General features: G+C 39.1%; 1 protein-coding gene across 2 annotated transcripts in view; it reads left to right on the plus strand.

Moving 5' to 3' along the window:
- The first annotated feature begins 603 nt into the window (after positions 1 to 603).
- The window catches only part of PPP1R13B (protein phosphatase 1 regulatory subunit 13B), a 74,338-nt gene continuing 51,660 nt past the window's right edge, over positions 604 to 23,281 (plus strand). For both annotated transcript variants that reach the window (XM_082316994.1, XM_082316995.1), the window contains exon 1: positions 604 to 879. In XM_082316994.1, coding sequence (XP_082173120.1) covers positions 871 to 879 — 9 coding nt within the window. In that variant the 5' untranslated portion in view covers positions 604 to 870. The remainder of the gene's footprint in view (positions 880 to 23,281) is intronic.

The following is a 23,281-nucleotide window of genomic DNA, read 5'->3' on the forward strand; positions in this document are numbered from 1 at the left end:
GCTCCCCCCGCCGGCTCCCGCACGCCTGGGTCGCGCCTCGCTCCTCCGCGCCCCGGCCCGGCCGCTCGCCTGCGCAGCCGCTGGGCCGGGCCGGGCGGAGCCGCCCCGCCGCCACCGCATTCCCCGCATTCCCGGGGCAGAAAGCGCCCAGGGCCGCTACCCCTTCCTCCACCGCCGGGGCCCGCGGGCGACCGGCCCCGGGCAGCCCGCCCAGAGGAGGCAGGGCCCGGCCCGGGGGCAGGGCGGCGCAGCACGGGGGGGGGAAGAGGAGACCGGAGCCGCGGGAAGAACCAGCGGGACGGGGCCCACGCGAAACACGGAGCCGGGGGCGGGGACGACGAGGGAGTCCCGGCGGGGCCGCGAGTGATTCCCCCCCCCGCCGCGCCGCGGCGGCGTGGGGCGTGCGCGGATCCCGCCACCGCACCGCGCCCGCGCTCACGTGCCGCACCGGAGCGCGCGCCCCCGCGCGAGCTCCCTCCCCACGCGGGCCGTGTGCGCGCCTCCCGCCGCCCCGCCCTCGGCTCGTCCCGCCTCGGCCAATGAGGCCGCGGCGGCGGTTAACCCCTGGCGGGGCGGCGCGGCGCGGGCGGAGCGGAGCAGGAAGCGCCGAGGGAAGGAGGCAGGGAGGCCGCCGCCGCCGCGCTGAGGAGGAGGCGGAGGAGGGGGGTTGGGAGCCCGGCCGCCGCTGCCGCCTTCGCCTCTTCCTTCCGCCCGCTGTGGGGAGCGAGGCGCGCGGGAGGCACCTGTCACAGCCGCCAGGGCGAGCGCGGCGTCCTCTACCGTGAGAGGCGGCGGCGGCGGCAGGAGAGGCCCGGCCCGGCACGGCACGGCGGCAGCCTCGGCGGGGCTGGCTGAGGGACGGCTGCGGAGATGATGCCGGTGAGTGGGAAGGGGCTGAGTTCGCGTCGTCGCCTTCCCGGCCTGGCGGCGCGCTGCCGGGCGGTGGGACGCCTTGCCTTTTCCTGCGGGGCCGGCGGCGGCGGATGGAGTGCGCGGCGCCGCCGTCATCCCCGCCTGTGCCCCGGCCAGCCGGGACAGAGGGCGACGGTGCTGCGGAGCCGCCGTCAGGCTCCCCGGCGGGGGTGGGGCCGCCGGTCACCGCCGTCCCCGGCTTCTGGGGGGACGCGACCCGCTCCCGCGCCTCCCCTCAGCGAGGGGCTGCCGCCCCCCGCCGCCGGCCGAGCCGCTCTCGGCGTTGCACCGGCCGTGACAGGTCGAGGGCCGCGTCCCCCCGGGCTCTGCCCGTCTCCTCTGCCTGGCGGGGCTCCTTCCCCGGCGCCCGGCGCCCTCTTGCGCCCGCGGCAGTGTCGGCGGGGGGCGGCGGGGAGCGCAGGTTTCGCCGTCCGGGCACGGGCCGGCGGGAGGACCGGCTGCTGGCCGCCGAGGCCCGGTGCGAGGCGTGGGTGGCTTCGCTGTGTTTGTGTGAGCGGGCGTGCGTGGGGGCTGTCTGTGTGTGTTTGTTTGTTTGTTTGGGGGTTTTCCTTCCAAACACCGGGTTTTCGCCGCCCGGGTGTGGGGAAGGGTTAACCAGTCCCGGGGCAGGCGGCCCCGGCCCCTCGGCCGGTTGTCAGGCGGGTGCAGGCGGCAGCTTCATTTCAGCCTCGCCACCTCTGAGGGGAAGGCGGTCTCCCTCCTCGGTTTCTGCCACCTCTTTTGTGAAACCGGCGCTTATTTATCGAAGATAAAACCTTTCATTTCCCCGCAAACAACCTTGATTGTCTTCTGTGGCAGAATCTCTCTCCGTTTCCTTCCCCTCTCTTTCCCTCCCCCTGTCGCTGTGGGCTGATGCAGTGGTCAGGAGAGTTGTTCCTGATGACTGTTCGTTTTATGACAGGATCCTCCGAGACTGAGTAATAAACAACTGCATTCTTTTTGTTGATTTCTTTCAAACTCTGTTTGATCTCAAATGTGGGTTTATGAGATACTCCATATAAGGGAGTATCTCCCGTGTTTTCTCCAATTCCAGTAGAAATGAGCTTTTTATTTACAGTTCTTCTGCAATGTTTGCAACCGAAGCACTGCAGCGTAATGCTTTTTGGTGACAATATTAAAGACGTCTTTTAGAAAATTTCATGGCTCTAACTTTGTTTCATGACTGAGAGGAGGAAATAAATAGCTCAAGCTAGATGTAAAATTTCAGATTGGAGAGTACAGGTAGTGTTTAAAAAACAGGTATTATGACAAGCTTTCTAACATCATGTGCTTTTTAACTTCCAACTGCTAGCTACCAAAATATTCTGTTGTTAGTGTACAAGAATTTCAGTGCACTAGGCACACTAGAAACCAGCAACAAAGTTCATTGAGTTACAGGCTTGTTCTATAAACATATGGATGGTAGCTTGTAAAAACAAGAACAAGGTGACTGTCAGCTTTTTCAGCTTCCATCGCAACTTGGGTTATGCTTTACATTCATAAAATTCTTGTTGAAAGCCTAGTATGCCAATGACAGGCTAAGTCTGAACAAATGTATTTGCTTCCCGTTACTAAACCCGTGTGTGGGTTTCAGGCTAATGTCATAACTTCCGTACTGCAGTGATTGACTTTTTAGAAAAAGTTTTTGGTTGTTTTTTTGTTTGGTGGTGTTTCTTTTTTTTTTTTTTTTTACCTATTTGAGTGTTTCTGCCAGTGTCTCGTGTTACCTTCATGGTTGCTTAAATGTGGCAGTTGTTTGTGCTTATTGGAAGGTGTTAGAAGATTCAGACTTTTTATGATGTTTCTGAAACATACTTCAAAGCATTATTAATACTGACAGCTGAATTTTAATCAAAACAAATTACCTTGCTACAATGGTAATGATGTTGCAGGTTAGAGCTTACTGAGTCTGAATCCTAAATTAATAAATATTTTACTTTTCTGAAGAGCTCTTAGATGCTGTTATGGACAGTCTATCATAAGGTTGTCAGGAATATATGTATTTAAATGGACACAGTGATAGTGGTTTTAGTCTTCCAGTTTCTCATCGCAGGTCTTTTATTTCTGGACTGCAAGGATGAAAAAAATCAACCCCGTTTACTGGAATAATCAACAGATAATATCAAAATAATGTGAACATATGGCTGTAGAACTGGACGAAATGTTTTGGTTTTTTTTACTGGAGATTTTGTATTCTGAAAAGGGAAAGGCTAGTGATCTAACTTGTTATGTGGTGGAATTCCTTGAATTCATATTCATAGAAGCTTTTTTTCCTCCCTGATCCTATTTTTTTTTTTTTTAATAATTGACAGAAGTACATAATAGCAAGAGGAGAGACTTTAATGCTACTAGACTTGAACTGTTCTAACAAGTAGTTATCACTACAGTTTTGTGTCAACAAATTAAACTGAAATGTTATCAAACTTTTCTAGTTTCTTATGACTTGCATTTATCAGATTTCAAGTAATTGATTGAGGCCATTTTTGGATTGGTAATTTTTTTACATTCTGTATAACCATTTTTAAGAATGAAGTCATATCTGAAGCATGGAAAATGAAATGATCTCTTTTCCTCTCTTCCTGTGTTTTGTTGGTGGTGATTTTTTTTTTTCCCCCACATAGGGAACTGAATTACTTTTGAGAGGTTTTTATCAGTTATGATTTCTTTTGTGACCAGGATACCTCCTTCTCTGTTCTTTAACATCCTTTCCATATAAGTTCATATTGCTTAGTCTATTTTGTTTTCCAAAAATATAAAAATAACTATATTCTTGGTCTTGAATGCAGTTGGGCTTCAAGAAGTAATAATGATGTGGACTGCGTTTTTCTCACCCATTGTTTTTTGCTTTGCTGACAAGTCACATCCATCATAAACTCTTTCATTGCCTTCAGGACATAAGGGCTATGTGTATGATGAGCTTATGATGCTACACTGAATATCACCTCTACTAAAGGACTTGCTAAAGGAGTTGCTATAAGTATGCCTTGAATATAGTGATTGTTTTTTTCACTGAAAAAAGGTTAGTATTTATTGCATTCTTAGAATAAAATGTGCAAACCCAGAACTATGTGATATCCTTTCAAGCAGGAAATATTTTGGGTTAAAACAGCCACGGTTGTATTTTGTTTGCAAAAATATTGTGGATGTAGCATCTCTTTCAGCCACATAATCTATAACCTGTTCAGAGGAGCCTATTTATCTTTTTTTTTTTTTTTTTTTTTTTTCCTTTTCTTTTATTCTGCCCCAGTATGGTTTTTTAGGTGGGACTTCAGATTTTGTTTCTGGAAGAGCGTTGGAAATTTTTCCTTAAAGAATGCAATTAATGCTTTTTCTTCTGGTAGTTCCAGAATTGCCTCTGCTGACAAGTATTAGCCATATTCCTTGGACACTAGGGTGCAGACAAGAAAAAGTCACTTATGAGGAGACTTTTTTCCTACTTAAGAAGAGATACAGTGGAAGAAGGAATTGCTACGGTTGAGAAGTATATATCACACTTCCTATTTCTTACCTAAATTTTGGGTATCATTCTTTTACAGCATATGTGAGGTAACATATCGTGCCAAAGGCATAGAACTATGTAGAATCTGCACACCATCAGTAAGGTGATAGGAGAGGTGTGGTGGATGCTGTGTAAGAAATTGTGATGGACTGAATCTCTTAGGAGGAATAGTTAGTATTGCATATTCCCCTGGGAGGAACGGTTAGTATTGCATATTCCCCTACACCTATTGCTACAGAGCTTTTCTGGTTTTGCCTTTAACTTAATTGAGAGAGATCAGTATCAGTGAGGTCGCAGCCAGCATTCTCATTTTTGAACGCATCTAGGAGGAAGCTTGTGGGACTTCGTGCGAGGCTTAGAGTCAGACTTGTTGGACGCATCTATTTTTACGTGTAGGATTGGGTGGTTGTGTTTGTTGTTTTAACTGAAGTGAGAGTGAAAACTTTGGACAGTGTTTAGTGATTTCTTTTTTTTTGTCTAGTTAATTTTGTGTGACACCACAACTCTTCTCCAAAGATGACCATGACTGATGCGTATTTTATGTTAGACTAGACAATATATAAGTGGATTCCGAGTATTACAGTGTGCATTAATATCTTCTTAATTGCAACGTATGTTCCTGACCTATGAAGACAGATAACATGACTGATAAAACACAAACCAAAGATGGGTACCTGCAGTAGTTAGTTTTGAATTAAGCTATCTTCCAGGTGAATTAAGAAAAAGGGGGTTTTGTTGTGGGGTTTGTTTGGGTTTTTTTGTTGTTTATTTAGTTATACCTAATTTAAAACCAAAATATTTTCAAATCAGTGTACACTATTCTCTTCCCTTAGGAAGGTCACTACTAATATAATGCTATGTTGTAAAAGTCTAAAGGAAGATGTGCCACTTCAATACACTTAAATTAATATTAGGAATTTTCAGTGATGTTGAGATAAAATATGTTGCAATTAATTCAGTGCTGTATGGTTATCAGCAACACTGATATCATCCTTGTTTGCTGAATAAATTTGAACTGACTGTAGAGAATAATTTGCAAGTTTATCAGCCATTATTAATGGAGTTATTTATTGCAACAAAGCTTAAAGGCCATTTCATGGTTTTTTGGATCATGTCACTGTTTTTTTAGGATGCTAGAATATGGCCTATTCTGTGGTAAAAATATGCTCATCAGATTCACCATCTCAATGAAAAGTACTATTCATAGGCTACTCTGTTAATAGAATATTTAAATATATTTAATAGATACATGTGGATTCTAATGAAACATATGAGAAAATTTTGAGGGAAAGGATGCTCTCTATTAATGTCTCTTCATAGATTAACATAGATGAGATTGTTGCCTACTGCAGACTTTAGAGAGAATAGGTAGTTACTTGACAACAAAATGCCATTCCACCAGATCGAGTTGTGTTAATCTAACAAATTCAAGTTTGATGTGTAATATAGGCCTTCTTACTATATTATAAAAAAACCATTCTAGCTTATTATTTTATTTATATTAATATATCATGCAGCTGTGGAACAGCACCCATTATGTTAACAGTTGTCCATACATAGAATAAAGACAGTGCCTTTTTTGAAGAATTTGCAGTCTAATGCTTGGTATTAAAATCAAAGCTTGCATTTATTATCTTTTTAAACGTTCAGGGATTTTTAGATCTATTTTTTTTTGTCCTTAAAAGCTGGAGGCAGCCTCAGAAATAAAAAATAATTGTTCAGTATGGAGGTTTGAAGAAGCAAACAAATTGTTGCCTAATTGAGGAGGGGGGAGAAGGAGAAGGTGTCTTGCTCCCTCTCCATCATGACTCACTGTTGGAATTTACAAGTCTTACATGTTTGTCTAAATTAAAAGCTTAGTATTACCATACATTAATTACTAGCACAGGATAGCTCAAAATACTCCAACTCTGAATAAGCTAGCCTGGGATATAGGAGATTCATTCTTGGGCTTTTGTCAGACCCCAGCAAAGTAAGATTTTTTTTTTTTTTTTTTTTTTCTCTCCTCTCCCCCCCCTTAAACTGGAAAATGATATTATTAGGTAATTTCAAGTATCTTTAAAATCTTTCTTCACTTCTTTTAGGAACAGCTTTTCCATCAGTCTTGAATCCTGTGTCTCACTAATTCTTAAATTATACAATTTTTAAGTAAATAAATATTATAAAATATTAATTTTAACTCTTCAAGTTGGTACATTTTTCTGGTAGCTTGGAAATCTGTCATTAGAATCAATTAAACTTGGAAGCATGTAATGCCCTTTAATGTGTTAGGCAATATATCTGTGGAATGTACTCAATGTTTTGAGCTCCTGAAAGCAATTTTTTTATGACAGACAATAATAGAATTATATTGTGCAATAATAGAGACCATCCCTCAGAAGTAGATTTGTGTGTCAAAAGCAACAATGCTACCAGGAGGACAAAGTGTAAATTCTATAGTTCGAAGGACAAGCAAGAATACGAACTGCTTAGTGGAGGAAAAGAATTGTTTTGAACATCAATCTTCAAGTCGCTTTACCTAGATTTCAAGTCATTATTTGTTTCCTTAAGTCGTGCTTAGCAGGAAGTACATGTAACCTTGCTTGGATGAGAGAGTGCAGGTTTATCATTGTGGTGCAGTGGGATGTTGGAGCAACTGAATTCCTTTCAGGGCTGAGGTTTCACAAGAGGGATGAGCTGGGTTAACCATTTCCTCCGGCCGGTGGAAGAGGCTGTTTCCTCTTCCTTGCTGCTCATTCCCACCGTTTGCTTTGAATGGCCTGCAACGCTTGTCTCTGTAAACTGATCCAGGTCACTAAAAATGTAAAAAATAGTTGTATCCAAAGAATGCTGAAGTGATATATGTACATGCACATATATATGTATATGTATATTTTGCCAGGCTAGTGCGTTAAATCAGCTTGTACTGTGGCTATTGTATTGTTTGTGCTGGTACAGGAGGGAGCAGGTCACTTGGCTGATATTGATAATGGAGAAGGGGATAGAGAAGTGGAATCTCGCCCTTTCAGTATTTTTGTTTATTCAGTTTACTTTATTGTGGAGCTGTACCCCAGGCAACATATTTTGAATTTTGTTCTCTGGCTATTTAGCAGGTGAGTAGAACAGTGAAGCAAAACTAAAGATCTCTGCAGTACAGTAACATTGTTACTTCAGAGATAAGTTATGGTTTCACTGGTTTTCATATCTTTATTGGGTATCCAGTAACACTTTGTATTTTCCCTGAAACAAGAGCAAGTAAGGGATATTGGTTTTTTGGTAATATGTGTGGTCTTTGAGGAAATCTTGAGAAACAGATGTAAAGTTGGGACCAAAAAAAGGAAAAGCAATAAAACTTCGGTGGCGGTCATTAGTCAGCCGTCATTTTTCCCCCACTTGGCAGTATTGCATTCCTTCTGGTTTCTGCCCGTTATTTTCTTCTCTAAAATTCGTAGTGTAATTTAGCCTAGTTCTTCAGTAGTGGAAGTACAATTAAGATTTTTTTTTTTTTTTTTTTAGTTTCCAATTCATTGCTTTGCTTAGCTGCAGAATTCTATTTATGTGTGAGAAGACTAGCTATAAAACTAACATTTTATTTAAGGAATTCCAACTTCAGCAGGAAACAATTAAATCTAAATTTGCATATGTTGCAGACACTCTATTTCACCTATGTATCCTTAAGTTTGAAAAGAGGATTTCAGCTTTCACAGGACTAAACTATTGTTTATAAATTGAGAATAGGGGAAACTGAGGCTTCAGTCTTGTGTAGGTGAAATTAATGTAACTGCAGGGGCTGCTGTAGTTCTGCCTCCCTACTGCCCCCTCTCTTGTATTGGCTCTGGTATTTATCTGATTCTGTGCAGAGCTGTCTCAGTATGCAAACTCAGCAGGAAGTTGTTTGCTTTTGCCTTTTTTTTTTTTTTGTCAGGGTACTTTTCTGCCAGCTGAGCACACTGAAACCAACTCAGTGCAGGGTCAGATAAGCGCTGGAACCAGCACAAGAGAGGGCAGAAATGCATAGATTGCAGGAAGGATGCAATCAGTTTTATCAGTTTACATTGCTGGGACTTTCAGCCTGAAAAAACTCCATGGTGGTGAATGAATGTGGTGAGATATATCTAGATGATTTTGGTATGTAATCCATGTCCCAAGTGGCAAAGAACAGTAACTTCCCTGCTCTCTGAAATCAAAACAAGGAAAACAGTGCAGTGCCCAAGGTCTCTGCCAGGCTGATCTAGAATTTCTCCAATCCCAAATCCCATGGGCTGAGCCCAGTGCATTGACTAGCATCTGAATTAATTCAGTGTTCTACTCTCCTGGGAGCCACTTTTTGACACTTCAAGACCAGCAAACCTCGCTCTCCTAAAAACCAGAATGTATGTCCAGACCTACTAAGGTGAATAGCTGAGAATTGTTGAGAGTTACAGTATTAGACAAAAAAAAAAGCAGTAGACAGGGCTGCATTATTAATATGTTGAGAAAAGCATTGCCTGCATTGCTCTCTGATGTTTAAAGGGAAAGAAATAGGGTGGTTTGAGACTAGCAAAGTTTACCATAGCTATTAAGTACAGGCTTGCCTGCATATAAATATAGGTTTTTTTAATTTCTCAGAGAAGCTGGGTTAAGTCTTAGTTTAGAATAACAAGTACAGGTTAAGTTGAGGAGACACACTTTGAATGCATGTTTGCATGAGAAAATCCTTTTCTAATCCTGTTTCCTAATGCAATTTGTCTAATTTATGATTTAAGACAGTGCTGCACCTGTTGGCATTCTTACTCCTGTTCTGAAGGTGATGCTTTCAGCATACTTATGGTACTTTCAACATAGTTCAGCCTCTTGTTTTCTACCTCCTCCTCCCCCATCCTTACTACTATAAAAAAAACCCCAAAAAACAGGCTTCAGAAAGTGTATCTGGCTATCTTGTAAAATCTTAATCAGGGTGTTGGTCAAAACCTGACCTGAATCTATCCCATCTAGCCAAAGATAAGGATTTTCAAATTACTTAAATTCAAAACATTGTCATAAGATGTCTTTAATAAATGTTACTAATATCTCAGTCGCTTCTTTTAAAAAAAATCTGTAAGGAGAGGATATTTGTACATTGTTATGGTATAATTGATGTCTATAAAATGGTTGGCAGGCTGTTAGCATTTTGTAGAGAGAAGAACGTGATAGCCAGAGCATATACTGTGTGATGATGTGGGCAGCATAGGAAACTAGTATCTCTAATAAGTTTAAACAGTTCAACTAGTGATTACTTGCCTGAAACTGTAAGTTACCCACTGACAGCTTAGCTAACTTTTTATTTGGGCATCTGAGAAAGTACTAGCACCTATGAACCAAGAGCCATTTCTTACAAATCCCGTAAGATAATTTTTATAGTTCACAGGTATGTTAGATACTTAGCTTAGTCAAATATATACTTAGAAATAGTCAAACAGGGTTCTCGGTGTTAAAATTGCTATTCAGATACATGGACAGAGAAGTGGTTAGATTTTCCTGCTGTGTATTTAAAAATGGCAAGTTCTTGGAATTGAAATTTTGGATGATTCTGCAGGCTAACGAATGGGTTAATTACCATTCAGGCTCCAAACAGTTGGACTGTATGTACACTTTGGGAGATTATTGAATTCTTGAAACAGTGTCTTATAAAAATAAACTATGAAACTCATCTCTGTATGCAGCTTCATCTCTGCATGCAGCTCCGAATGTCTCAGCGTGCCTGATGCTTAATTTCCTTACGTACTGCTTTGTTGTCCCAAGTTATCTACATTTCAGAAAATTTAAGCTGCAACTCTGAATCATGTACTTCTGATGGGGAAAAAAGATCTGGAATGGTTGACCTCCTTTACACTTCTAAATCATGTCAGGATCAATGCAATTATTAATTAATTATTAATTACCCATATCATATGGGTTGGTGTCTATTCTAGCCCATGTCACTTGGAAATCTTTTCAGTCCTTTTTCTGACTAGCTTCTTGGTATACTAACACTGCAGTGTATTTACCATTTTATTGTCATTTATCACCACTTCAGCAAGAGCTTGTTAGATATGGGAATATGCTATAAAAATCCAAGCTTTGCATTGAAACAAATCAGTTCCAAGTCTGTTGCTTGCGATGCTCTCCCCAACCCCACCAAATTCCTGACTGCAGCACTTTATTTTTACTTTTTTTTTTTTCCCCCCAGATGGTGGAGAGCAGTAGTATTTGTTTTTTTAGCACTGATAGGAGGTAAAGTGGTGAAGAAGGTTTAAATCAGTTTAAGCGCTGAATTATAAACTGCTCTGTTTACCCCGGTGTGATTTTGGAGTCCAACTTAAATACTTACATAGGAATAATTTAATTCATGTATCACCTAATGTGCTTTTGCTCATTTTTAGTTAAACATAAAGAACTTCTGAATTTGACTCACTTTCACGTTTACCAACCTTTAGACTACTTTGATATCCTTTTTATAGTGAATTGTTTGTATTTATGGTACAAAATTATAGTCTGAAAAAACACTTTAAGGGACATAAAAGACACGCTAAATCAGAGGATTTACTCTACAGTGTTTCTAATATGGTATTTTTGTGTTTCTGGGTGTTTTATAACATTCAACGTAACAAATCTTTGTGATTTGAGTCTTCAACGCATTACAGGATTACCCCCATTTACTGCTGCTCCCCTCCCCCAGTCATCTGAAGCTACCAAATACTGCTCAGTTTGCTCTCTGAGTTCTGAAGAACTGAGGCACCTTGGCACAAAATTACAAGTAAGCTTGATCTGGAGTGTATGTACTTGCCTGTATCTTTTCAAAAGCAGAAAAAACTTTTGGTCAGCTTTTTCTTATTATCTCACAAATGATACAGAAGCTTTTCAAGCAGTGAGGTCTCAACAGCCTCTTTTCTTCCAGAGCTCAGGGATGAGAGTGTTCTGATTGTGTCTGAATTTCTTTATAAACCTTTTGTCTTCCTTTTCCCACCTGAAGCAGGGACCAAAGTCATTCAGTCATCGTCCTTGTTCTGTTAAGTACTACAGTTTTCTTGTGAGAAAAGATGCCTTCAAATATGTGAAAGAACACAAAAATGTGAATGTTGTCATGTAGCTATGTATGTTTTAATATATTAGTGTCTGTAATACTGGAATAAACAGTCTGATATGCTGGGGACTTAGGGATGCTACTGTGTTTCTAACATCATTTAGAGAGCAGTTGGTAAAATCCCTTCCATACACGCCCCCCTCCCTGGAAAAAGAGCATGCTGACCACAGTTTCTGTTTTGAATGTATGTATTTGACACGTTTAAATCAAATTCTTTTTCACTTTTATTTTCTTTACCCTTTGATTGGAAAAAGGAAATGCGCTCCCCACAAATCATACTCTGCATAGGTTATTGAGCATACAGTTGTTATAGTGTAATAGAACATCACATTTTTTACCTCAGTAGAATAGATTTAAGAAAAACATAAACTGTCAAGTTACCTAAGTGGAAGTGATAAGTAAATCTAGGTACCTGTTTCACCAAGTATTATTAATTTACAATGACCTGTGAAAAAATGATGTTTGATTGAGGCTCTTTGGATTTTTGTTTGTTTGTTTGTTTGTTTTGTTTTTCTTTTCCCAGTATGATCCACAGATTTTTGATTGATTGTACTGGAGAAACTGAAAGAGACTGTATAAAAGCAAACAAACTGATTTTTTACTATCTTTATCTTATATGCAAGTTCTAATAAGTTAACTTTCATCTGGCAGTAATCTTAAGGTGTCTGTTTAAATTAAATTTCCACAAATGTGGAAAAGCTTAGCTTAGAAGGCCTCTGTGCAATCATTCACATTTGTAGTTAAGCATGTTCAAAATAAATGAATTGTACATTTGCATATTAGGCACTTACAATATAGCTTATATAGCAGGAGAAAAGAAGTTAAAATAGTGAGAGGGGGAGATAGGGTGGCAAAGTGGAACAAAAGTTATTAAAAGAAGTAAGCCTTAATTTAAGTTACTGATACCCTGCCTCCGGTGTTGTATTTTATTCCTTCTGAACTCTTGCGTTTCTTTATACTTGTCCATTGCTTCTCTGTGTATTCTTAGTTGCTCACATCCGCTAATTTTAATCTATAGCTTTATGTTAAGTAGTTTTCTATTTTGTGCAGATATTTGATGTAAAGTTGTTTACATTTTAGGGAATTATACTTTGAGTTATACTTTATATTCTTTTTCCTATATCATTCCATGTGGTTTCCGGAGGTCATGAGTGTCTTCATGTTAAAATGCTTTGGTAGGGTCATAGACTTTACTTCACTTTCCTACTGAGTGATTTACATAATCTGCAGATACATAGTTTTGCTTTGTGACATGGGGCAAGTCCTTTTGGAGCTTATGTAGTTTTTAATATGGCATCAAAACTTAGGTCTATGAAATACTGCATGTACCTCACCTCCTTCATTTAGAACACTCAAAACCTTTTTATGTTTTTGAGGGGAAAATCCCCTTGTTTCTTTAATTTAGGATTTTGAGGCTGATAATACATTAAGCAACCAGAGGCTGTGGTATCCTTATCTCTCTACATATATTCTACATTTATATTTACCTACCTAACAGTAATGGTTATAAATCAGTCAGCCAAATAACTGCAGTGGATCAGCTACTCAATATGGAGACAATGTGTCTACGGACTATATGAGAGAAAGTAAGGGCCTACACTGTGCTTCTATTGTTTTTATTATTTATCTGATTTAACAAGCTACACATAGGTGTTTTCAGTTCTTTCAGAAGGGAGGGTGCAGGATAAAAGGGAAGTTCAGTGACACATGTTTATTTTAGTTCATATTCTCTTTTGAAAGAACCCAGTTATCCAATAGGGATGGCAGGCTTTTGTGTTGGGCCCTCCCATATACTTCTGGTCTGCGTGTGTATGTCATGCCTTTCTATTGCAAGTGAGGCCTCTATAAGTTTTGGGGGTTTGTCTAGAAGAATTCAGCCAGTAGCCATAGTTGGAAGAGTGGCACAATATGTGTTAATATAGGCCCAGCTTTTCCTCTCAAATATTTATTCATGTGATAGAGTTTGTTTTTCTGGCAGATAAAGATACAATCTGGTTTTGGAGAACAACCAGATTAGATTTTTTCCATCCTTCCAAAAGCAAAACAACCCTTCCCTTTTAAGAAATATCCTCCAGTTTCTCATTTATTTAAAATGTTCTCAGTTGCAAACAGGTTAATTTTTTTAAGTTGCAGCATTTTATAATTCTGAAATGATTCTACCAATTATATTCTCAATAAACCTCTCAACATGATACATATTTGCTGAAGGAGGAAGGAAGACTGCATGGGATCAGAATGTTTTTGTTACTGACAAAATGCGTTAAGGGAGGACAGTACTATTTCTGAATGTTGAAGCAGGCTAAATACGGTATCTTACTAATTTTTTCTTCTCTGCTGCTGCTTGTAAAGAAGGGTAATGTAACAGTTCTGTGGCTCACAAAGGAAGCTGAGAACCCCTTACTTTTCCCTTCCTGCAGTTAATGTGCGAGGTGCTACACAGAAAATGTAGCTCATAGCTGTCTTTTAAGAGAGAAGGGTTTTTCAGGTTCTGTTGATCTTTCGTAGTGTGAGTTGGATTGGGTTTTTTGTTTTTTGTTTGTTTGTTTGTTTTTCGTTTTTGGGGTTTTTTTTACCCCCTTGGGTCACTTCCTCACTCTTTCTCTCCGTTTTCTCTCTTCAGGGAATGGATTGGGCTGGAGAATATGCTTTGCTCCTGCAATTGTAGAGTAAGAGCTGTATGCATTGTTGGTGCCATCTTTCTCTGTTCCCCACTCTGGATCCTGTGTAGTGTTGACAGGAATGATGATAAACATTTGCTGTCCCTTGACATGAAGAGGCAATGAGAAACATAGTTTACCATTTTATATTCTCTGCTGCTTGAATTACATCCAGCAAGAAGACTGAGTTTGCCAAGAATGGAGTAGTGCTTGAACTATAGTATTTTTAGGCATAAATACATGGTGGATTTGTTGCTGTTGTTTGTTTCGTTGTTAAGCTGGTCGATCTTTTTAAAACATTTTCCTGATTTAAGAAAATGTGTCACGGAAATGTCTCTTTATAGTTGTTAGGATTATTTGCTCTTGGATCATCTTGCTCGTATCATTGCCCCCCTTAACAGGAAAATCACTTCTGTCTCTTTTGAGACAGTCAGAGCCTTATATGTAAATTTATTTCAGATGAATACTTACTGTTTGTCATTATAATAATAGTAAACAAAGATTACTATTGCACAAGGAGAGGATAGCAGAACTCCCCTACTGCAACCTTGCCTAATTAGGTGAAACTTGATCTAGCCTATCTTGTTCCTGTCACGACTGTGGCCTGTCTTGTTTCTTTAGAACATCTTATCACCACTCGTCATTACTGCTTGAATTCATATGCCAGTAGACCAAAAATACTCCATTTAAGTAGTTTTTCACTGTAGTTGTTGCACAGAAACTGTTCTTAGGTTTTAGCTCTACGCAATATTTTTATATTCACTACTATTTACAACTGTCCACATGAAGAATATTTTAAGGATGGTTCTTCAGAATATTATAAAAACATCAAAAGAGAAATCTTGGCTACCAGAAAAGACTGGACTTAACTCTAAAAACTGGACAAAGGACAGAATTATAAAAAAGAAGGTGGGATTACTTTTCTTTATTTGCTGTAAAATTAAGCATTTGGGGATTTCTTTTTGTAAAACCGAGCAGTGTATCCTTATAATGGGCTAGAGTGTGTGTATGTGGGATTTTCACTTGAAGATCAGAGATTATTGTCGTATATGGGTTTCTTCTGTATATGAAATGTCTGAAATTTTTAATTGTGCCTTGCATAGGTTGTTTGATATTATTATTATTATTATTATTATTATTATTATTTATTGGTTTTGATTCAGCCAAAGTGAAAGACTAAAACAGAACAGCTTTTAATTTTTAAATCTGCCATTTAAACACTAAAGAAATGCACTGGAAAGAGTTATTTTCTATTATGTGCAATTTCTACTCTGAAGGAAGGAAAACTCTGCAGACTGCCTGTTGAATCCCAAAGGATGTATTCGCTTTTCACTTTTTATATTTTTCGCCAAGCCAGATAACATTACATCTAAGATTGAATGGTTGGTATTCCCTGAAAGCAATACACTAAACAATCAGTATTTTGTTAATACTTTCCACTCAGTGGGAGAAAGCTGTGGCAGTCCCTTCTTGTTTCGCTCTATTGAAAATAAAAGGAAAGAGTAGTGCTGATTCTGGTTGCTACATTATACACGGGTGTGTGTCTGTAGATTTCATAAAAGTTGTTCCTTGTTTGTAAAATGAAAAAGTGATGTTCAGTGCTGCAAATCACCTTTATTAATTGATAAAAAGCACGATGTCTTTAGTAAAAATACTAGGTAGGTTGGTTCGTTTTGTTTTGTGGGGTTTTTTTGTTTGTTTGGGGGTTTTGTTTTGTTGAAAAGTTGTAAATGAAAAGACGCAAATGTCTGTCTTCGTATCCTATACTTTTTTGATGAGATTATTTTCAATGCAGTAGGTAGGTAAGGCTTTTCTGGAATTCAGTGGATTTTGGATGACTTTGCTGTAGCTGTTGACAAGGTCGAACACAAGACTGTAGAAACATCAGCACCTCCCTTTCCTTAGCCTTGGCCAAAATATTTTTAATAATTTGAGAACACTCAGTTCTGTCATACAAATTCTGTGAGACACTTTTGCGTGTGGATTTTGAAGACTAAGTTGTCTTTCAGGAAAATTAACCCCAAACTTCATGCTTAACCCTGCTTTTCAGCTTTGCCTTGTGTTGTCAGAATGAGCTTTCTTTTCAAAGTAAATTACAGTATTGTTAATCCCAATATGCAAAAACTTTGAATAGGACTTCTCCCCAAATCCCTCACCCAATAAAAGTAAAATATGAAATTTTTTTTAATCTGTCATCTGGTTCTTGAATCTTTGAGGGGGGTGTCCTGTTTTGTAGGGTTTGGAGTTTTAGGGGGGGTTGTGTGTGTGGTGTGGGGGTTTTTGGTTTGTGTTGTTTTTTAACCTTTCCTTTTGGTGACTCCCCCCCCCTCCACCCCCGACTAAAAAGCTGAGATTCTTATGTAATAAAATGATCTCTGAAGCTGAGTCATCTTGGATTCATTTAATTTTGTTTTTAATTTATTGCCAGTTCACCTGAGTTTACTGCAAATTTTACAGCACTACAGTTGCGTTGTTCTTCAGCAACACGTCTTCTGTAATGATTTGGAAAGTAAGATATTTTGTAGCATTTTTTAGTATATTATTCATTTCTCATCAGCTGATGAAATGAAATAAGCAGTTAATGTTTTAGGACTGTTGTTTCAACCTTGTCATGCATTTGATATGTGACGTGCTGGTTACCTTGACAGATATGAAAGATTTGGACCTCTGAACATTAGCATTAAGTTGTGTTTGTGATCCTGTACGATGAGATGCGGTTGTAGTACCACAGTGATTCCTCCCTCCTTTTCCCTGGGGGCTACGGGGCCACACCTGACCCTGTACTGGGGGTCCCCACTTAACTCTCTGAACCATTTGGTTTGGAGGACCCTGGGTTGGAGACAGGAAGAACAGTAGAAATGTGGACATCATGTTTATATTTTATCAAATTAGAGCTGTCAGAGTTTACGGACAAATGGACTTCAGGAAAGGTGACTACACCAATGTAGCTATTGTTTTGATCTGGAGTCTTGCTGTCTCCTGAACTTCTGCCTTTTCCTGTGTATTACTAGTGTTCCATGCACTTGCAAATGCAGCGTCTGCTGCAGTTTTCTAAGAAGAGTTTCGTGAGAATCCCTTGTTTAAGGAATTCTCATATTAATAAGCCTAAACAACTATTGAAGTATTTCATTCTAGCAGGAGTACTTGCTAGTTTCTTAAATAGATTAGCAATTTCTTTTTCTTCTTTATTTAATAATCAGCACAAAATTGATGTACCTGCTGATTTTTTTCAATTTTTTTTTTCAAGGTGCTCTAGATAAATCTCATTGAAATTAGGCGGGCAATACTAGATGAGATATGTCAACCTAAGATTCACAGACAAAAACTATTCTAAAAGATAAAAAAGAGTATCCTTAATGAAGCCAATGAGTGTCAGAAAAACTCTGGAACTTTTTCAGAGCTGCTTCATTTGAAAATCAGTCTTCTGTTCTTGGTTGATAGATGGCAAAGACTTATTTACAATAGTCCTACAACAAATCAGAGAACACTAATTTTCAAGGTGAGAATACTTACTTTTATGTATTGAGGTGTCATCAACCTCATAAGGGGTTTAGGAAATCCAGCATTGACTGATTCGAGCAGAGAGTCTTTCAAGAAGAGGCTCCAGCTTCCACCTTTTAATAATAGCTGTGTATATCATGAAAGGCAGCATATGACCCACGGCCTTTTAAACGGTGGAACAAAACAAAATTTCAAAACCTCATTCTGGAAAGAATAAAAATGTCTCCATTTGTAATGTGTGTTGCTTAATGGAGAGATGGGCTCAGCAAGAACTTGTCAGTGTACCTAGAATTATCCCTGTGTTCTAAAGTCTCTTACATGGTAACTAGTGTCTTGACAGTCCTTTGGTAGAATTATCTGCATCAAGGAGCAACAACAAGGTCTCTTGCTGTTTCTCCAGATGTAGCAATTTAGGAAGCAAGCCAACAGATAATACGATGTGGGGATGTTGAACTCATTCTGTAGCAAGTGCCAAATTACATTTTCCACTAGAAAACATCACAAGAGGCATGTTTTATAGATTTCTCTAACTTCAGGCTGTGTTGCTTTAGCTGATGACATTAAATATTGCACTTGGACAGATTTCCTTTTAAGTTAATAGTTTTATTTGTAATGCAACCTCTTTTATTCTCTTAACTTGTCCCTTTTCAGCTATACCCGTTTTCCCTTCTGTAGCCACATGTTTATTGCCCATCTTTTAAATTAATTTATTGAAATCTCATCTCCTGCGTGTTTTTAACAGAACCATCTGAATCTAAAAGAAGGCATTCCAATGTTGTGACAACACACAGCTTCTATAAAGATAATGTCTGGAGAGCTGGCAGTGGTTTAGTACCATAGATTGACTGTGACTTCTAATATAACAAAGTATAGCCTAAAATCTTACATAGCATTATAATGTCCAAATGATCATGTCACTCTGCTGTCTTGGGCAGATGCTAGAAACTTCACCTTTGTTAGGTCAATTGTCTTTTTAGCCCTATGCAGATCTTGCTCCTCTCAGCCTGTAGAATACCCATTTGACTCTGTGGGTTGCTTGTGTTGTTTACACAAGTGAGCTTTTAGTTGCTATTGTTCTAATTAGGTATTGTTTTCCTAGAGCTCTGGAAGTCTTTCAATTAACTACTACAATACCTTTCATTTAATAATCTGTGGATCTATCTTGCTCAGTTGAATATATTTAAATATGTGATGATAGTTGCTGTTTCCTTCCTCTAGCAAAAATCTTGGCTTATTTCTCTGCCCTACAAAAAGCCTCCCACTGGAAGAGTAAGAGGCTTCATATTCCAGATCTACAATTGATGTTGGAGCATTTTATCTTTCAGTAACAAAGAGCAAGAAAGTGTCATAAGTATCCCTTCAGCAAATAAATATCAAGCAGGTGTAGATTTTTTTTAAATAGTCTGAATCCTGTTGAACATCTGCTGTCAGACATGAAAGCTCATTTACTGAAGAGGGCAAAGGCAACAGTCCTGAAAGTCCTGAGAGGAAATGTCTGTGGTTTTTGTCAGTTCTTTAAGCCATTGCATACATATAGGCCTTATAAAATTGTAGGAAAATCTTGTTTAAGGATTTAATTTAATGCTATGCTTCCACATTTCTATAAGAGGAGTTAAATACTTTTTTTAATTAAAGTGATTTCTGTGCTCTAGCAAGAGAAATAATTTTATACCCCATCACGAAGTCTGTTGGTACAACTGTTGTCTGACTTTTTTTTTTTTTCTCCTGGTTATGTTTTCTGTAACCAGATTGTCTTGTGCAGAGCCTAATGAAGGTGGATCTCAAGGTGGATCAATTTTTTTTTTTTTTCTTTCAGTGATTGCAAAATGGCAAGTTAATGCAACTAGCATATGAGCTTATGCAAAAAATGCTTTTGTGAGATAAGTATAGTTAAAGTACATTTAAACAACATTAAATTTTCAGATTTGATCAAAATTGCAAATGTTATCCAAGAATAATACCAGATTGTATTTTTGAGTAACCTTATAAATGCTTAGGTTTATCAATAGTGAAATTAATGGTTTTAATGTTTGCTAGTAGCCCATAGCTGAATGCTATACATTTTTAGTGTCTGAGACTTGCTCCCAATTTTGTGAATTCTTTTGCAGGCCATATGGAGGCAGTTGGCTTCAAATTTGAAAGTGTAGTAGGAAAGATGCTATTGGTTTCACAAGTCTACATTTTGGCAGAAAACTTTACTCTTTTTTGTATTCTTTGCAAACTGAAGTCTGTTGGTTGCACTACCCTTGTGAATTTTACTAATACAGTCAAAAGGCATTGCTGGGCTTTAAATTTTGGCCTGAACTCAAAGTTTGTACAGCTTGGATGTGAGGAGGATGTGAGGAAATGTGTTCAGAAATATGAAAACTGAACGTAGTTGTTTCTCACCCCATATATGGGGAAGGGGAAAAGATGTTAAAGGAAAGAAATCTCCTAATGAAAAACACAGTAATCAATAACAAATTTGCTGTATGTCTTGATGCTCTTACTTGAAATAAGAGTCGTAAATGTATTGCAAGAAATTCTTCATGAGATCTGTTTTTGAAAAGAACAGTTTCTTTTTGAAGGTAAATCGTTATTGGAACAAAGCATGCTGGTGAATAACTTGTTTATTGGAGGGATTTTAAATGTTTCTTTTTAATATAGGGTAGTGTAATGGTTTAATCTTATTACTGGTTTTCTGGGGTTTACATAAAATAATCAACATCAGAGATTTACTTGGCGTTGGTTTGTCCTGAAATCTCGACAGTATAAAGAAATACTCATGACTTGAGTCAAGAATGTATCTTGAGATGGCTTTAATTAAACCAGTTTTGTGGTTATAATTTCATAGTCTGGTTTCTTTTAAAATGTAATTGCTTAAAGCTTCACGGGTAGCTTAGGAGGAATACAGAGAAATTGTCCAAGCAGTCTGGGATCAGGTTAGGAAAGCTAAAGCCCTGATAGAATTACCTGAAGGGGGTCTACAAGAAAGCTGGAGATGGACTTTTTACAAGGGCATGTAGTGATAGGACAAGGGGTAATGGTTTTAAATTGAAAGAGGGTAGATTTAGATTAGATCTAAGGAAGAAATTCTTCACTATGAGGGTGGTGAGGCACTGGGACAGGTTGCCCAGAGAAGCTGTGGATGCCCCATCCCTGGAAGTGTTCAAGGCCAGGTTGGATGGGGCTTTGAGCAACCTGGTCTAGTGGAAGGTGTCTCTGCATATGGCAGGCGGGGTGGAACCAGATGATCTTTAAGGTCCCTTCCAACCCAAATCATTCTATGATTCACCTAATGAAGTCTATAATCTTAAAAAGGGACAGTGTTCATAGTGCAAATAAAGTTAAAATTCTGCTTTAGTGCTTGAAATGTGGAACTACAATTTCTACAGCTGTAGCTGATGCAAGATTTATGTAATGGCATGAATTCCAGGCAAGCAAACTTGCATGATATAATTGATAATTTGTAACTTTTTTCTCTGACCATTCTATGTGCAGGATTATGCATATTAGTATGTCTCATCACCAAAGGGATGACTTTTCACCTCTTCACATTTTGCTTGCATCTCATTCTGTAATTTTTCTAGTAACTGAAAACCTCAATCTGAATCAAAGTTCATATTTGATTGATGGGGCTTTGACATTTCAGCATGATGTGGTTTTGGATGTTTCGGTTAAAACTCTATTGTAGTAGCACCTTAAATATAGCAAGCTCCTGGGACTCCCAAGTCAGCAAAACCAAGGATGAAAGTTATCAAAACTTCTAGGGAGATCTTGAGGTCGCTACTGTGGAAGAGAAGTCTTTTCTTTGCTGATTGTTCTCGTCTTGGAGTTGTAGGCACCACTAAGTGCTCTGAAATGGCAAAACACAGAAGATGAATGGATTTTTTGGAACTCTGTTAGGGGAAAATGCATGGTGAGAAGATAATGCCTTCTAATTCCCATGAAACAGAAGGAATGAAGTTGGCACTTCTATCAGAAATGTATTTTGTACTTTTAAGTTCATTGTATGTCAGCCTTTTAATAATAAACATTTCATATATTTGGAATGTCTGATCACTCTTCTGCTGGAAGAGGAGGGGTTTGGGGGTTTTTTTGTTTCTTACCTTTGAACAATGCAATTTCTACGTTTTTGTTTAACCCCCTCCCCCCCAAAAAACCAAAACACAAAAACAAACAAAAACCCCAAAGGCAAAATCTAATAAGGCTAAACAGCAGTGTGTGGATTTAGCCATATGAAATACCCAGTATATTCTGAACTCAAATCATATGCTTGATAATTCTTAAATTAGTAGAAGTTATTAACACAAAAATATCTATTATCCATTATACCTTTAGGCAATCCCATATCTAGATTTGGGTAATGAGAGCAATGGATAGCACAAAGGGAAAAATTAATGGTTTTCATTTTCTTGGGATGTGATTTTTTTTCTTAACCTTTTGTTCACTGCTTGAATGATCTTCTGATCTTTCATAGATGTGACTTTTCTAAATTACTTTGTTGTTGTGGACATAAAATAGGTTATATGCAGGAAAAGTAATGATCATCTGATCCAATTTTGCCAGGAACCCTGCTTTTGAGTGGAAACGTGGGGTTTAGTTAAAAAGCAGTTATATGTAAAGTAAAAAGCCAGCTGAGCAATTCCCCATCTTCATCCCCAGAACTCACCATTTCTCTTTTTCTAGTTGAATATATGACTATTACTATAAGAAAATAATCTCGGACTTGTTTTAAATTCTAATGTTTTAGCATGTCCTGAAATAGTACTTATGTGATTGCTTTCTGATAACTTAATTCAATTTTCTGCGACTAGAGTATTGGGAGATATGTACTTATATGGACTGTGTTAACCTGAAACACCAGTATTTTATTGTATCAGCTGTCCGAGTTGGTAAATTAACTTGGGCATAAGGCAATGGAGCTGTGCGTGTACAATTTATTTATTCTCAATCACCGGTGTTTCAGGTCTTGGTAGCATAAGACAATAGTTGAGTAAGATGTATTTCTTGTCTCCACTGAAACTGTTGTTAAAGAGGATCTAATTAAATTTATACCTGTTCTTTTTCATTTGGGATATTAGCTGAAGATCAAAAAGTGGTCTTTTTTTCAGTAAGATTGTAGAAAAATGGTGAGGAAAAGACTTCATTCAGCAGCTGGAGTTCTAGCTTTCTAGGCTATTTCTTAACTAAGAAAAAACAGCTGCCATCTTCTGTTTTCATGGTGGTAGTCTAGTTTTATTCCAGTCATAAGTAATTGCATTGTACTAGGGCAGTGCAACTGAAGCTGCAAAACTCAAGTAGGGAAGGCAGGGTGGTCTCTAGGGCAGCCTGAACAAGCTCATATACAACGAAGGACATCAGACTCATTTGAAAGATCATTTGTTTCTATATGGTAGCATGTAAAGCATTTAGTTGTGGCCTTGTGGGATCTCTGCTGTGGTAGACAAGTTATGAATGCATCTCTGATGCACAGGTCTTGGAACCTTGGTTTGGGATGAAGTAAGAGATGAACCGGACAGTTAGATAAGTCTAAGTAGACAAAACAATATTGATCAGCCTGATTGGCAGCGCTTTTCAGCATATTGACAGCTTACTTTGTCTAATATATTTTGTAGCCAGAAGAGCAAAGGAGGGTCTTCAAGGAAAATAATGAGGTTGCATTGCAGGCGC

The sequence above is a fragment of the Platalea leucorodia genome, assembly GCF_965183815.1.
Source record: "Platalea leucorodia genome assembly, chromosome: 7".
Taxonomy (NCBI): domain Eukaryota; kingdom Metazoa; phylum Chordata; class Aves; order Pelecaniformes; family Threskiornithidae; genus Platalea; species Platalea leucorodia.